The sequence below is a fragment of the Xyrauchen texanus genome, chromosome 44 (genome assembly GCF_025860055.1).
Source record: "Xyrauchen texanus isolate HMW12.3.18 chromosome 44, RBS_HiC_50CHRs, whole genome shotgun sequence".
NCBI lineage: Eukaryota > Metazoa > Chordata > Actinopteri > Cypriniformes > Catostomidae > Xyrauchen > Xyrauchen texanus.
In genome coordinates, this window is record NC_068319.1 from 2,157,049 (window position 1) to 2,171,515 (window position 14,467).

Consider the following 14,467-nt stretch of genomic DNA (forward strand, 5'->3'; position numbering starts at 1 on the left):
AATTACACTTAATATAAACAGTAATTATTAACGAGCTTGATCTGTAGAATGTTGTATTCTAGAAGTGAGAGGCAAATTTCATAACAGTCTAGTTATATTTTGGGAAAGAGGTAACAAGAACCTATGTTTGTTGCATTTTTTATGTCTTATTGAACAAAACCACCTACTGTTATTTCTATCAATATATAATATTATGAGTTTTGATTTTGAATATTGTAGACTATTGGTATAAATGCACGCTCACTCATATAACTGTGAGTTTATAGGCTAAATATGCAATTGTTCTTACATGTTTCTCTTTTTCACCTTGGCCAAGACTTTTTTTAATTTTATTATTTTTTTTATATGCAATTGCGTGATTTTGCCACAAGAGAGCGCCGTTGTCCATTTTAGTTCAGCTGTCTGTCCAAACAAGTGCACTTTCACTGCAATTTACTGAGAGAAGGTCAACATATTTTTTTTTTAACACAAGTTTTAGGTTTTATCTTTGCCTTAAAATCACCCCCATTACAGCAGGGGGAACACATTCTGACAGCTGAGAATGTTACTGTCAGATACTGTTCCCTCTGTGTTCAAAAAGAAAGAAAGCTCACACAAGTATTACATGGAATACTTTACTAATATTGAAAAAAATACATTTAAAATGTGGGAATTAAAGAAATATTACAAATAATATATATATATACAATCAATGAAAAACAAACAATATCAATCTCATAATTACAACTATGTAAAAGAACATGAAACATTATACATTTTTCATCTGTTAGTTTCTTCCTTATGTGATTTATCATGCTGCACACAGAAATTTCTCCTCTATCATTGGCCTTCCTACACACATATGGTGAAACCATCTTCCGCGGGCATCACAGGATATCTGTAGTGCAATATCATTTCAACAATTGCGTTAAAATGTAAACATCAATGTCAAGTTAAGTGGTTTTTATTGTCTTTCAACCATATACAGTTAGTACGGTACACAGTGAAACGAGACAACATTCCTCCAGGACCATGGTGCTACATAAAACAACATAGGACAAACACAGAACCACATGAGACTACACAGACTAAATAACATTTCTACATAAAGTGTGCGTGCAAACGTGTGCAAAAGTACGGGACAGTACAATAAATTACTAAAAATGAACAGTAGAATGGGCACAGTGAGAGACAGCACCGACCAGTACACTGTGCAAAAAGATGATGTTTCTAAAAATGCCAAATGTAAACATAACATACTATGAGATAGTGTTCTATGCACAAAGCAGTTATTGAGGTAGCAGCCAATTATAAAGTGACAGTAATTAAAGTGCAACTCAGGACACGTGCGTGTGTGTGTGTCAAACCAGTCTCTGAGTATTGAGGAGTCTGATGGCTTGGGGGAAGGAACTGTTACATAGTCTGGCTGTGAGGGCCCGAATGCTTCGGTACCTCTTGCCAGACGGCAGGAGGGTGAAGAGTTTGTATGAGGGGTGTGTGGGGTCCTCCACAATGCTGGTTGCTTTGGGGATGCAGTGTTTTTTGTAAATGTCTTTGATGGAGGGAAGAGAGCCCCCGATGATCTTCTCAGCTGTCCTCACTATACTCTGCAGGGCTTTGCGAAAACGGTGCAAGTCCCAAACCAGGCAGTGATGCAGCTGCTCAGGATGCTCTCAATAGTCCCTCTATAGAATGTAGTGAGGATGGGGGTTGGGAGATGTGCTTTCCTCAGTCTTCAAAGAAAGTAGAGACGCTGCTGGGCTTTCTTGGTAATAGAGCTGGTGTTGAGGGACCAGGTGAGGTTCTCCGCCAGGTGAACACCAAGGAATTTGGTGCTCTTCACGATCTCCACAGAGGAGCCGTCGATGTTCAGCTGAGAGTGGTCACTCTGTGCTCTCCTAAAGTCAACAACCATCTCTATTGTTTTGTCCAAATTCAGAGACAGGTTGTTAGCTATACACCAGTCCGTTAGCCACTGCGCCTCCTCTCTGTACACTGACTCGTTGTTCTTGCTGATAAGACCCACCACGGTCGTGTCATCGGCAAACTTAATGATTTGGTTCGAGCTGTGCATTGCTGCACAGTCGTGAGTCAGCAGAGTGAACAGCAGTGGACTGAGCACACAGCCCTGGGGGGCCCCAGTGCTCAGTGTGGTGGTGGTGGAGATGCTGTTCCTGATCCGGACTGACTGAGGTCTCCCAGTCAGGAAGTCCAGGATCCAGTTGCAGAGGGAGGTGTCCAGGCCCAGCAGGTTCAGCTTTCCAATCAGGTGCTTAGGAATGATTGTGTTGAATGCTGAGCTGAAGTCTATGAACAGCATTTGAATGTATGAGTCCTTTTTATCTAGGTGGGTGAGGGTCAGATGGAGGGTGGTGGCGATGGCGTCATCTGTTGAACAGTTTGGACGATACGTGAACTGCAGTGGGTCTAGTGAGGGGGGCAGCTGGATCTTAATGTGCCTCATGACGAGCCTCTCAAGTGCGACGGGATGGTAGTCGTTGAGGCAGGACACTGAAGACTTCTTTGACATGGGGACGATGGTGGTGGCCTTGAAGCACGTTGGAACGACGGCGCTGCTCAGAGGAATGTTGAAGATGTCATTAAGAACATCTGCTAGCTGGTCTGCACATCCTCTGAGAACTCTGCCAGGAATGATGTATGGTCCAGCAGCCTTCCATGGGTAGACTCTACGTAGAGTTTTCCTTACATCAGCCGTGGTAAGACAGAGCACCTGTTCGTTGGGAGGAGGGGTGGTCTTCCTCGCCACCACGTCGTTCTGTGCTTCAAACCTAGTGTAGAAGTTGTTCAGCGCATCTGGAAGGGAGGCATCTTTGTCACAGGCAACTGATGTTGTCGTGTAGTTTGTGATGCCCTGGATGCCCTGCCACATGCGCTGCGTGTCGTCACTGTACTGGAAGTGACTGTGGATTCTCTGGGCGTGTGCGCGCTTTGCCTCTCTGATGGCCCAGGACAGTTTGGCCCTCGCTGATCTTAGGGCAGCCTTGTCGCCTGCTCTGAAGGCAGAGTCTCGGGTCCTCAGCAGCGCACACCCCTCCGCAGTCATCCACAGCTTCTGGTTGGAGCGTGTGGTGATGGTCTTGGAGAAGGTGACATCATCAATGCACTTGCTGATGTAGCTGGTCACTGATGCTGTGTATTCCTCCAAGTTGGTAGGGTCGCCATATGTTGCAGCCTCCTTGAACATGTGCCAGTCAGTACACTCAAAACAGTCCTGAAGAGCAGAGACGGCTCTTGCTGGCCAGCTTTTCACTTGCTTCTGGAGCAGATTGTGAGTCTGACGAGCGGTCTGTATGCTGGAATTAGCATAACAGAGATGTGGTCCGAGTAGCCGAGGTGGGGGCTGGGCTTCGCAAGGTACGCGCCTGGGATGTTTGCGTAAACAAGATCAAGCGTGTTCGCCCCTCTCGATGCAAAGTCCACATACTGATGGAATTTAAGGAGCATTGTCTTGAGATTTGCATAGTTGAAATCTCCGGCGACAATAAACAGTCCTTTAGGGTGAGTGTTCTGCAGTTCACTCATAGCCCCATACAGTTCACAGAGCGTTTCCTTAGCATTAGCGCTGGGGGGAATGTAAACTGGTTATAATAACAGTGGTGAATTCCCATAGTAAATAAAAAGATTGGCATGTAACAGTTACAAGCTCCACAATCGATGAGCAGTAACTAGAGACTAGCATAGAGTTATTGCACCATTCCGTGTTGATGTAAACACACAAGCCACCACCGCAAGTCTTACCGCACAGACCTGCATTTCTGTCGGCATAAAATGAGCCAAACCCATCTAGCTGAATGCCGGTGTCCTGAACTCTGTCGCTGAGCCACGTCTTCGTGAAAACAAAGACACAGCAGTCTCTAAGCTCACGCTGCGTATTCTGCTGGAGTCAGATGTAGTCCAGTTTATTGTCCAGGGAGCAAACATTTGAGAGTAGGATAGATGGGAGAGCCGGCCGGGGTTTGTTTTTAGTCTAACCGCCCTCTTGCCGCGCTTTCGCTTCCTCGAACACCTCTTACGACGTCCCCTCCCCATCAGGCGACGCCGAGGACTGGAGGCCTGGTCTCCACTGCAAGTCGAGTTCGCGTAGAAACTCCTACAGATCATCATGCAGCTTAGTTGTTGCATGAATCTTATATTTTAACAGTGTCTGGCGATGGTAGACATGAACACAAGTTGCTCCAATGTCCATGTGCCATAAAAGTCGGGCTAAGTGACAAAAATAGCACCATTTTGGATCCGGAGTGGCCGCTGCGTGCTACCGCGCTGCCGTTTTTAAATGCGACCAATCTCTGAAATGTGATCATTTCAGGGATTCTCATTAGCTACATAAATTTGCAACATTTTAAAAATGATATATTAGATCAAATGATCTCAAAATCAACCTTTAGACATTGTATGCAATGATGTCATGTACCAGGAATATTTTGCAGTATATAGAGACAAACTGGTGTTTAGGAAATCACTGTGATAGATTTTGTTGCTATTCAGTGTTTTGGGGAAATACATCTAATCAAAGATGCCTTTTACCCAAGGCTGTGACCATGTGAATACTGAATTGTGATTGGTCTTTTCTTTTCTAAATGTATTTATTTTAACCATCTCTATCCACTCATATAGTATGTGCAAATACATTTGATGGAGTATATGTAGGGTTGACTGAAACTTGAGTCCTGCCATTTATAGATTTGATTCATAGGCGATTCCCTGTCACTGAGAGATTCTTACAAACATCATGCAGGCTTACCAGCAACTATATGATGCTAAGATTTTGAAACCCCCACCCCACCTTCTGATCCCTCTGCATCTCCAGATGCCTTTGCCTCTGAGCCCTCTGCATCTCCAGCTGCTCTGACCTCTGAGTCCCCAGCTGCTCTGTCCTCTGAGCCCACAGCTGCTCTGTCCTCTGAGCCCCCTGCATCTCCAGCTGCTCTGATGTCTGAGCCCCCTGCATCTCCAGCTGATCTGACCTCTGAGTCCCCAGCTACTCTGATGTCTTTGCCCCTGCATCTCCAGCTGCTCTGACCTCTGAGTCCCCAGCTGCTCTGACGTCTTTGCCCCCTGCATCTCCAGCTGCTCTGACGTCTTTGCCCCCTGCATCTCCAGCTGCTGTGACGTCTGTGCCCCCTGCATCTCCAGCTGCTGTGACGTCTTTGCCCCCTGCATCTCCAGCTGCTCTAACGTCTGTGCCCCCTGTCTGTCCAGCTGGTCTGACATCTGAGCCCCCACATCTCCAGCTGCCTTGACCTCTGCATCCCCAGTTGCCTTGACCACTGAGCCCTCTACGTCTCCATCTGCCTTGACCTCTAAGTCCCCAGCTGCCTTGACCACTGAGCCCTATGTGTCCCCTGTTGCCTTGACCTCTGAGTCCCCTGCTGCCTTGACCTCTGAGTCCCCAGCTACCTCGCTCTCTGAGACCCCTGTTGCCTTGCTCTCGGAGTCCCCAGCTGCCTTTCTCTCTGAGTCCCCATCTGTCCTGACCTATGAGTCCCCATCTTTCCTGACCTCTGAGTCCACAGCTGCCCTGACCTCTGAGTCCCCTGTTGCCTGGACCTCACCAGCCTCTCATGGCCATCAGCCAGTGATCACCTGCTGTCTCCAGCGTCCACTCCTGATACCACGTGGTCTACAGCATCTGCTGCTTATCTCCTGTGGTCTCCTGTTGCCTCGCCTAGCTCCCCCTGGTCTACTGGCTGCCAGAAACCTGGTGGTCACCTGCTGCCTCTGCTCTGGCTGCCACCTGGTCCACCATGGCTGCCCCTGGCCGTATGCCTGGCAAACATTCTTCTAGACAATCATTGGCCATTTGGATCTTTCATGAGCATGATTCTTCCATTGGTTATGCTTTTGAATATGTTTGCCAGTGTCTTCAATTTGAGCTTGATTAGTTTGGATCGATTTACCCAGGTGATCACAACAGTTTGGTCTAAAAATCATTGCAGGCTGTTGCATGCACAACTGTCCTATGTAGCAGCCTGGGTCCTGGCTATTGCTCTTAGCGTGCCCTTTATGATATTAAGAGAAATTAAAACATAACATAACAAAATGTTCTGCCTGTCTTTTCGTAGTGACATGGAATGTTAACTATCATCAGGATTGTGTTTGTTTTTTTGATACCTCATATGCATCAGGACATGTTATAGATTTATCGCACGAAAGTTAGTCAGGAGTCATTTTCACTCTGGCTATCCACATGGTCCACTCTGGTCCCCTGGCCATATGCTCTGGTCTCTCACTCGTCCGCTGGTTCTCCTGAAGTTTACCTCAGCATGTGTTTGTGTGGCGTCAGTATCCTCTCATTTAAGGGGGGCTATGTAATGTATGGGTCCTTCCCCTAATGGCCCGTAGCGCTTGGTAGAAGTTGTGACTTTTATTTTGAAGTTCATTTCTCTGTTCTTGTCTTAGTTCATCATCCCTTCCTGATTGTTTACAGATGTTTCTAGTGTGTTTTTATTTTTAGATTTTAGTTGACAATGTATTATTAAAAAGACTTAAAGGTATGTCCCTGCTTGTATTATTCTCATTTGTAAGTTGCTTTGGATGATTGCATAATTATAATTCTTGATAATTTATTGTAATTTACTCACAGCTGTGATAGTGTAAACATAAAAGTCTCAGATTGCCATTATGCATTTTACTGTTAATGTTTTAGTCCAAGACTGTGAGAGGAACAATTATGCAAATTACTGTAACACGATTAAGTGAATGTATGGTTGTGCTCCTGGTTATTCAGACTGTAAATAACATTGACTTCTCAGAAAAGAGTTGAAGTCATCCTGTGACACAGATGTGTTGTATTTTCAGAAAAGGGAACCAGTTTTTACTGTCATTCGACATTTGGACATTAGCAAGATCATCACTTGAGCAGCCGACATAGTAAGTAAATAAAGTAAATGATTATATTTGATAAACTCTTATTTGATATCTTAATTTGTGTCTCAGTTAAAAAAAACTGTAAAAAATTAAATGAAGGTATGCATGGAAAATGCAATATTTACTTGTAAATGACCTGCATATTTTGTTTAAAAGTGCATTAAAGTGGTTAATGTATATGGTTACTGTAACAGATAATTTTGTGATTTTTAATGCTTTCTTTTACTTGAAAGTTACATTTATTTGTTTGCACATTTGCTATCAAAGTTTAAACATTTACAAATGCATTGATGTTGTATGTTTGCTGTGGTGTCAGCAATACATTTTTTTTTTTAAATATGATAAATATGATTAAATATTTAAATAACTTTAAATATGATTCATATTAACAGGATATACAGGACACTTTGGGTAACATCAGCTCAATCAAAATGGACCTGACATCTACATACAATGAAAGTGAATATTATTATTTCTATGATAACGAATACAAAGATGGTGTAGATGTGACTCCAGCAGTGATAACTCCACCAGTGATAACTCCACCAGTGATAACTGCAATAAAAGTGATTCCTCAGATCTTCTTCTGCCTGACGATTCTCCTCGGAGTTCCAGGAAATGTCTTTGTTGTGTACATTGCTGGAATGAAGATGAAGAGGACCGTTAATACGATATGGTTCCTAAATCTAGCGATTGCAGACCTCCTGTGCTGCTTTTCTACACTGTTCTTTGTGGTAGGGTACTTTATTGGCAATTACTGTCCATTAGGATCTGTCATGTGCAAGATTGTTCCATTGGTTGCATTTGTCACCATGTTTGCGAGTGTCTTCATCTTGAGTTTGATTAGTCTGGATCGGTTTACACAGGTGATCACTCCAGTTTGGGCTAAAAATCATCGAAGTCTGTTGCTTTCGCGACTGTCCTGTGTAGCGGCCTGGATCCTGTCTATAGCTCTTAATGTGCCCTTTATGAAGTTAATGTTTGATTATGATTACTTTGAAACATATAGAAAGTTTACTATCATCAGGTTTGTGTTTGGATTCTTGATTCCTCTCATATGCATCGTCACATGTTATGGATTCATCACACGAAAGTTAGGCAGGAGTCGTTTTCACTCTGGACGAGCGTTTCGCATCATGTCGGCTGTTATTGTGGCATATTTTCTGTGTTGGCTGCCGTATCACATTGTGTATTTGATCAGGATGTTTGGTGTGAATGAAAGTGTCATGATGGCCATTAGACTTTTCCCATTGGTCGTCTCTTTGGCGTATTTCAACAGCTGTCTGAATCCAGTTCTGTATTTTTTCATAGGGCAGGATATTAAGGAGAAGTTTAAACTTTCATTAAAGTTAAAACATGTTTTTGAAAGAGCTTTCTCTGAGGAGGAGATACAAATATCACAATCCACCGAGACACAACAAATACAATCATTGTAGTTTGATTATAACTCGTTTCTTTTTTGTCTTTTCTGATGAATCCGTTTTTCTTCTTTGCTCTATTATTTGCTTTTATAAGTGTATCAGATGTTAAGAAATTATATATTGAATCATACAAGTACAAGTATTAAACTCCCCCAAAACTGCTCTCATGTATAATGCAAATGTTCAACATAAATACAGCTTTTACTGTTTTGCCTTTTATCACATTTATTTCAGTCATTTTATAATTTTGCTGTTCAATATTTTCTATTTTTAATGTTGCTATGCAGTTATCAGAAGTGAGTTATGTATAGAATATGTGTTATAAATGTTATTTTTAAAATTGTTTTATGACCTTTAAACCTTTTAAGTAATAAAAAGAGTTTCATTGTGCTAAAAGAGTCGTTTCTTGAATCAGACTGTTTAAAGTGACCCAAAGGTTCAGCTACTAAACACAAACTAAAGAAAACTTAATTGTCATGGAAATGTGTTTTAATGTCAGAATTTAAAAAGAACAGAAGCAAAATAATCAGACATTTCTAGAAATATCCTTTGTGGACTTTTTTCTGCGGAAGGAAAAACAGACCGCTGCAAACTTAGAAGTAAAACAAGTTCCTCTTTTTAATCACATCAACACAAACAGTTCCTATCAGCCTAAAATACAGACAATATGAGCAATAATTCATAGTAATGTTTGAATGTGAAAATGTCTTGTAGAGAAACTAAACAGATCATTATCAAGTAACATTTTGATTCAACATTTACTGTATTGTCAGTAATGTGTGTTTGTAAATGGTGCACCAAAAACACACACGAGTCAGTAATAATTAGAGTAGGTCGACTCATTTAAAGTTTAAGTGGTTTGGAGGATGCAGATTCAGAGTTTTATATGCAAGTATGCAACTGGCAGTCAGTGGACATGAGGAGAGGTACACAAACTCTTTTGGGTTCATTGAAGTCCAGATGTTTCAATGCATCCTGGATCATTTATAGAAGTTGTACATGCAGGAAAGCCGGCTAAAAGAGCAAGTTCCTAGCTGACCATTATTGGGCCTGGGGAAGAGAGTACTCACCCAAAACATTTTAAATAGATCTCATTTTAACAGCCCACCCGGGCCTGTAAATGTTAAAAATAAAACTATGCGATACAACTGCTGTGTGTACATTGGTACACATGCCACATATCGTTGGAAAGCTACATTTCTTGATTTACTATTGATATAAACCATTTTAAGATACAATCACAACATCAGGTACAATCTATAGCTTTGTCAGACCACCAACATATAAACAAACAATAACAAAATTTAGGCAACTCACATATGAAGCCTCATAGTAGTCCACTGATCCATAACTTCCCGACAAATACGGAACATAACCATGGCAGCATTGTGGTCACGGCTTTCTTTTGTCTTGAGAGAAATCCACTTCAGCTGCCCCCGCGCCTCACCTCCTTCCAACGGGATTGAGGCATGCGCCGTGGGCGATGGAGGCAATTTGGGGATTATGACGGGCTCCGTTAGCAGGGTAAATCTCCTCAAACCACCCGCTTCCCCGGCACACTTGCTTGCTTCCGTCCGAGCTCGGGATGAGTGTGGCCCGCTTCACGGCCGGCCGGCTGATCCCTTGAGCTCCCGGAATTGGATGACAACATCGCCGCTGCATCGAAGAGCATTACAGCGGCGTCTGATGCTGATGACTCGTCTGGGCCATCACCTTCGGGTCTGCTCACCCAGTCTGAGCCTGACGCACAGAGGTCCGCTATGCTTTCCCGGGTTGAGCCGGCTTCCTCGCTCCTCCGCTCTCACTACCCTCGCGGTGGGCATCTGCCCTGCATTCCATAGCCCCTCCAGCAACCAACACCAGGCCAAGGCACTTCAAAACATGCACTTAGGTAGTCCTGTTCTTGATGTGCTGCAGGAACTGCGCTCAATGACCGATCGCCCCCTGGGCCCCGAAGGTCAGAAGCGCCGGAACTCAAACGGGTAATGGCCACCCTTGTGGTCTGGAAACTTAATCTATGGACTGGACAAGGTAGAAATACGGGAGGAAGACAAAACGTGCTTTCTCGAACGCCCCTGTCTCTCAGCTCCGTCCATTCGGCGGCACCGTTGACAACTCCACCCAGCAGTCCTCAGCGGTGAAGAAGCAGACGGAGGCATCCTGCCCCGCCGCAAACCTGCCACCAGGGGCCATGGGGAATTTGCCAGGGAGGTGCTGTCATGAGGAGCGTGAAGTCTGGGTGGGCAAGTACGGCGCCACGAGGGGGACTTGTTCCTCGTCCTCCCGTTTGCTTTCTCCCAACGGCTCCGAGGCTCCCCTCTCACTCTGCTCTCTCCCCAGAGCCCATTCCTGCCATGTGGAGACGAGGAGCTCCACCACTGCAGCCCGTTCACTGCGCACGGTGGTGGACACCCCCCACCGCTACAGTGTCTCCCCCTCAGGTGGAAGTGTCCACAGATGCAGGTGCGGGCATGGCATCTTGGCCGGCCAGCGGGAGTTGCGGGGATCTGGGAAAATTCTGGGATCAATGCCCGGTGATGGAGCTGGGGACGGTGGTCCGAATCCCTGACCCTCGGCATACCTGACGAGCCGGGCATACCGGATACCGGTATGGGTCAAGGGGGGTAATCACCAAGTGTTGGTGGACACTGGTTGTAATCAATCAACTATCCACCAATGCTTGGTTGAACCCCATGCATTGGGCATAGCTAAAATGATGAGGGTGAAGTGTGTACATGGGGATACTCACAAATACCATGTGGTGACCCTTGCAATTCAATTTCGGAGAACAAAACATAGAGTGGAGGCCACGGTTAGTTCTTGTCTCACCCATCCGCTGATTTTGGGAACTAATTGGCCTGAATTCAAGAATGTATTAAAGGGAATATGTGCGGATGGGTCCCGCATAAAAGAGATGAGATGTGATATGTGCGATGCTCTGGCAGGGGAGGCGGAGCCAGGGCCATCATCGTCAGCTCCACGTCATGATGACATGAGGGGGGGAGAGTTGCTGTGGCTCCTCCCATCCTCAAGGGATTTCCCGAAGCGATTTCCCTTTGGAGAGGTCATGAGACAAAACCCTCAAGCACGCCTTCGACCAAGTTTGAGTAATCGATGGTCAACAACTCCGGCCAAATGTCACATTTTCATATCCCTATTTCGCAATTTTAAACGAGCGGTTGTATTGAGTGATGCAGGACACTCAAACAATAGAAGATACAACCCAGCTCTTAATACCGCAGAGCTGCCAGGAAATGGTGTTCCAGGTGGCTCACTATAATCCGATAGCAGGTCACCTAGGGGAAAGAAAGACACTGAACAGCTTAATAGCCTATTTTTATTGGCCAAGCATTGGCGCCGATGTCTGCAGCAGGTGTGCGGTGTGCTGAGAATGTCAGTTGGTGAGTCCACCGGCCACCCCAAAAGCACCATTGCGCCCCCTTCCACAGATCAAGGTCCACGTCGAGAGAATTGGCATGGACCTCCTCGGGCCATTAGAGAGGACAGCATGCAGACATCGCTTTGTATTAGTCTTGGTGGATTATATAACACGATATCCAGAAGCAGTGCCACTACGCAACATCTCAGCACGTAGTGTTGTCAAGGCACTCTTCAGAATAATCTCCCGGGTGGGGATTCCGAAAGAAATCCTCACTGATCAGGGCACAACGTTTATGTCACGGACACTAAACAAGCTTATTGGGCATTAAGGTGATTTTCACACCAGTATTTACCATTCACAGACAGATGGCCTGGTGGAGCGATTTAAAGGGGTCATGACATGAGAAACCAAATTTGCCTTGATCTTTTGGTATATAAGAGGTCTTTGTATCATTAAAACGTCCTGCAAGTTTAATATTTTAAGACGTCCTCCCCATTCTAAACGAATCATTTATTTAATCAAGCTCAAAATACAGCTCGTTCTGGATTCATGGTTAGAAGTGACGTGACGGTTAGAAGTGACGTACCAGCGTTTGCATATGACCGCCTCCAGCACAAGATAACTACGCTTTAAGCGCAAGACAACTACGCTCATTTCAGTATCGCCGTCGCCTCACAAGTGTTCAGTCGATGGACAGCGAGCTCTGACAGAGACTACTTGTGCACAGGAAAATTACGATGCCACACAGATGTGCTGTTCCTGGCTGTGGTCAAACAAAACCTCTGAATAAGCTGCCGAAAGATCCAGACGTCAGGGAAAAATGGATGCAGTTTATTTTTTGCGGACGTCCCAGTCACGGCAGTGTTAACTTAAGCGTTTGTTCTGTACATTTTAAGGATGACTGTTTTGAGAACAAATCTCAATATGATGCTGGCTTTGCCAGAAAACTGTTGCTCAAAGATAAGTCCGTGCCGACTATTCTGGGAACAACGACGACGCAAACTGTAAGTAATCTATTTTAAACTTTAAACTACTTTTTAAAGCGCAATTTCATTCATTATGAATAATCACAGTGTTTTTACTTAGTTTACTTGCATATTGTTCTGGCTGGGGGCATCAATAATTGATACATAGGCACTGACGTTAGCCAATCATAACAGTGGGCGTTGACACTGAAGTCTTAAATGGAAAACGCCCCCAAAACAGACTGTTTGAATCAGAGGATGAAAAACAGGGTGGGAAAAGGTCATAAATCACTAGATTTTAAAAGTTTTTCTTAAAAAAAATATATTAATACTATAATTGCACCTAAGGGAACATAATAATAATACAATAAAAAAAACCATGTCATGACCCCTTTAATAAAACCCTTAAGAGCATGATTCGTAAGTTTGTGCTCGACGATACTAGAAATTGGGATAAGTGGCTCGACCCTCTGTTATTTGCTGTACGAGATGTCCTGCAAGCCTCCACTGGGTTTTCCCCATTCGAGCTGCTGTATGGGTGGCGCCCGCGCTGGGTGCTTGATGTCATCTGCGAAGCTTGGGAAGAGGGACCTTCATATAGAAAGAATGAAATTCAGTAGGTTCTTGATCTTATAGCAAAACTCCACACCTTGGGGCCACTAACACAGGAGAATTTGCTCCAAGCTCAAGAATGACAGAGCTGACCATGTAACAGAGGAGCTTAGCTGCGAGAATTCACACCGGGAGATAAGGTACTCATATTACTAACCACATCAAGCTCCAAATTACTCACCAAGTGGCAAGGACCCTTGAGGTCACACGACGAGTGGGGGATCTCAATTATGAGGTTAAGTGAACCAATAGAGGGGGTGCACGTCAAATATATCACCTCAACCTCCTGAAATTATTGAGGGAGGCAGTCCCTGTGAAGCTGGCTATGGTAGTTCTGGAGAGGGCGGAGCTCAGGCCGGTTCAGGTGGCCAAGTTGCAACAAGAATTTGCAGATGTGTTCTCCCCTCTACCGGGTCGAACGAAACTCATACAGCACAACATCAAGACCAAACTGGGAGTAGTTGTATGTAGCCGACCCGATCGCTTGCCTGAACACAAAAAGAATATAGTTCAGGAAGAATTGGATGCGATGCTTGCTATGGGGTAATAGAGCTATCCCACAGCGATTGGTCCAGCCTGGTTGTTCTAGTTTACAAGAGTGATGGGTCTGTACATTTCTGTGTGGTTTATAGAAAAGTCAACACGGTGTCAAAATGCCCTGGCTACGTTTCAGCATCTTATGGACCGTATCCTCAGACCGCATGCAACTTACACCGCTGCCTATTTAGATGACATTATCGTTTACAGTAATGATTGGCAGCAGCACATACCGCATCTGAGGGCAGTCCTGAGATCGTAGCGGTGGGCGGGGCTCACAGCAAACTGAAAAAAGTGCACGATTGGGCGGGTGGAGGTACGGTATCTGGGGTTCCACTTGTATCATGGGCAGGTGCATCCCCAAATTGACAAGACTGCGGCAATCGCGAACTGCCCGAGACCCAAGACCAAAAAGGTGGTGAGTCAGTTCCTGGGGCTGGCTGGCTATTACTCAAACCTCCTGGTTTGAGCCTAATTATTTTGATTGACTGATCTCACTAAAAGGGGGCTCCAGACACAGTCTAGTGGACGAAGCAGTGCCAACAGGCATTCACCAGGTTAAAACTGCACTTTGTGGGGGGGCCGCTTTTGCACATACCAAATTTCTCTCTCTCCATTTTCTATCACAGACAGACGCTTCAGACAGAGGACTGAAGGCCCTACTCTCGCAGGTGGTGGAGGGG

The 14,467-nt window shown here is 44.8% G+C and overlaps 1 protein-coding gene across 1 annotated transcript; it reads left to right on the forward strand.

Moving 5' to 3' along the window:
* Window positions 1–7,430: 7,430 nt before the first annotated feature.
* Window positions 7,431–8,303, forward strand: LOC127636330 (C3a anaphylatoxin chemotactic receptor-like; the record flags this gene model as incomplete). The annotated part of the gene is made up of 1 exon (XM_052116786.1): window positions 7,431–8,303. A coding segment is annotated over one exon (873 nt), but the record flags the coding sequence as incomplete, so codon positions are not given.
* Between the last annotated feature and the right edge of the window lie 6,164 nt (window positions 8,304–14,467).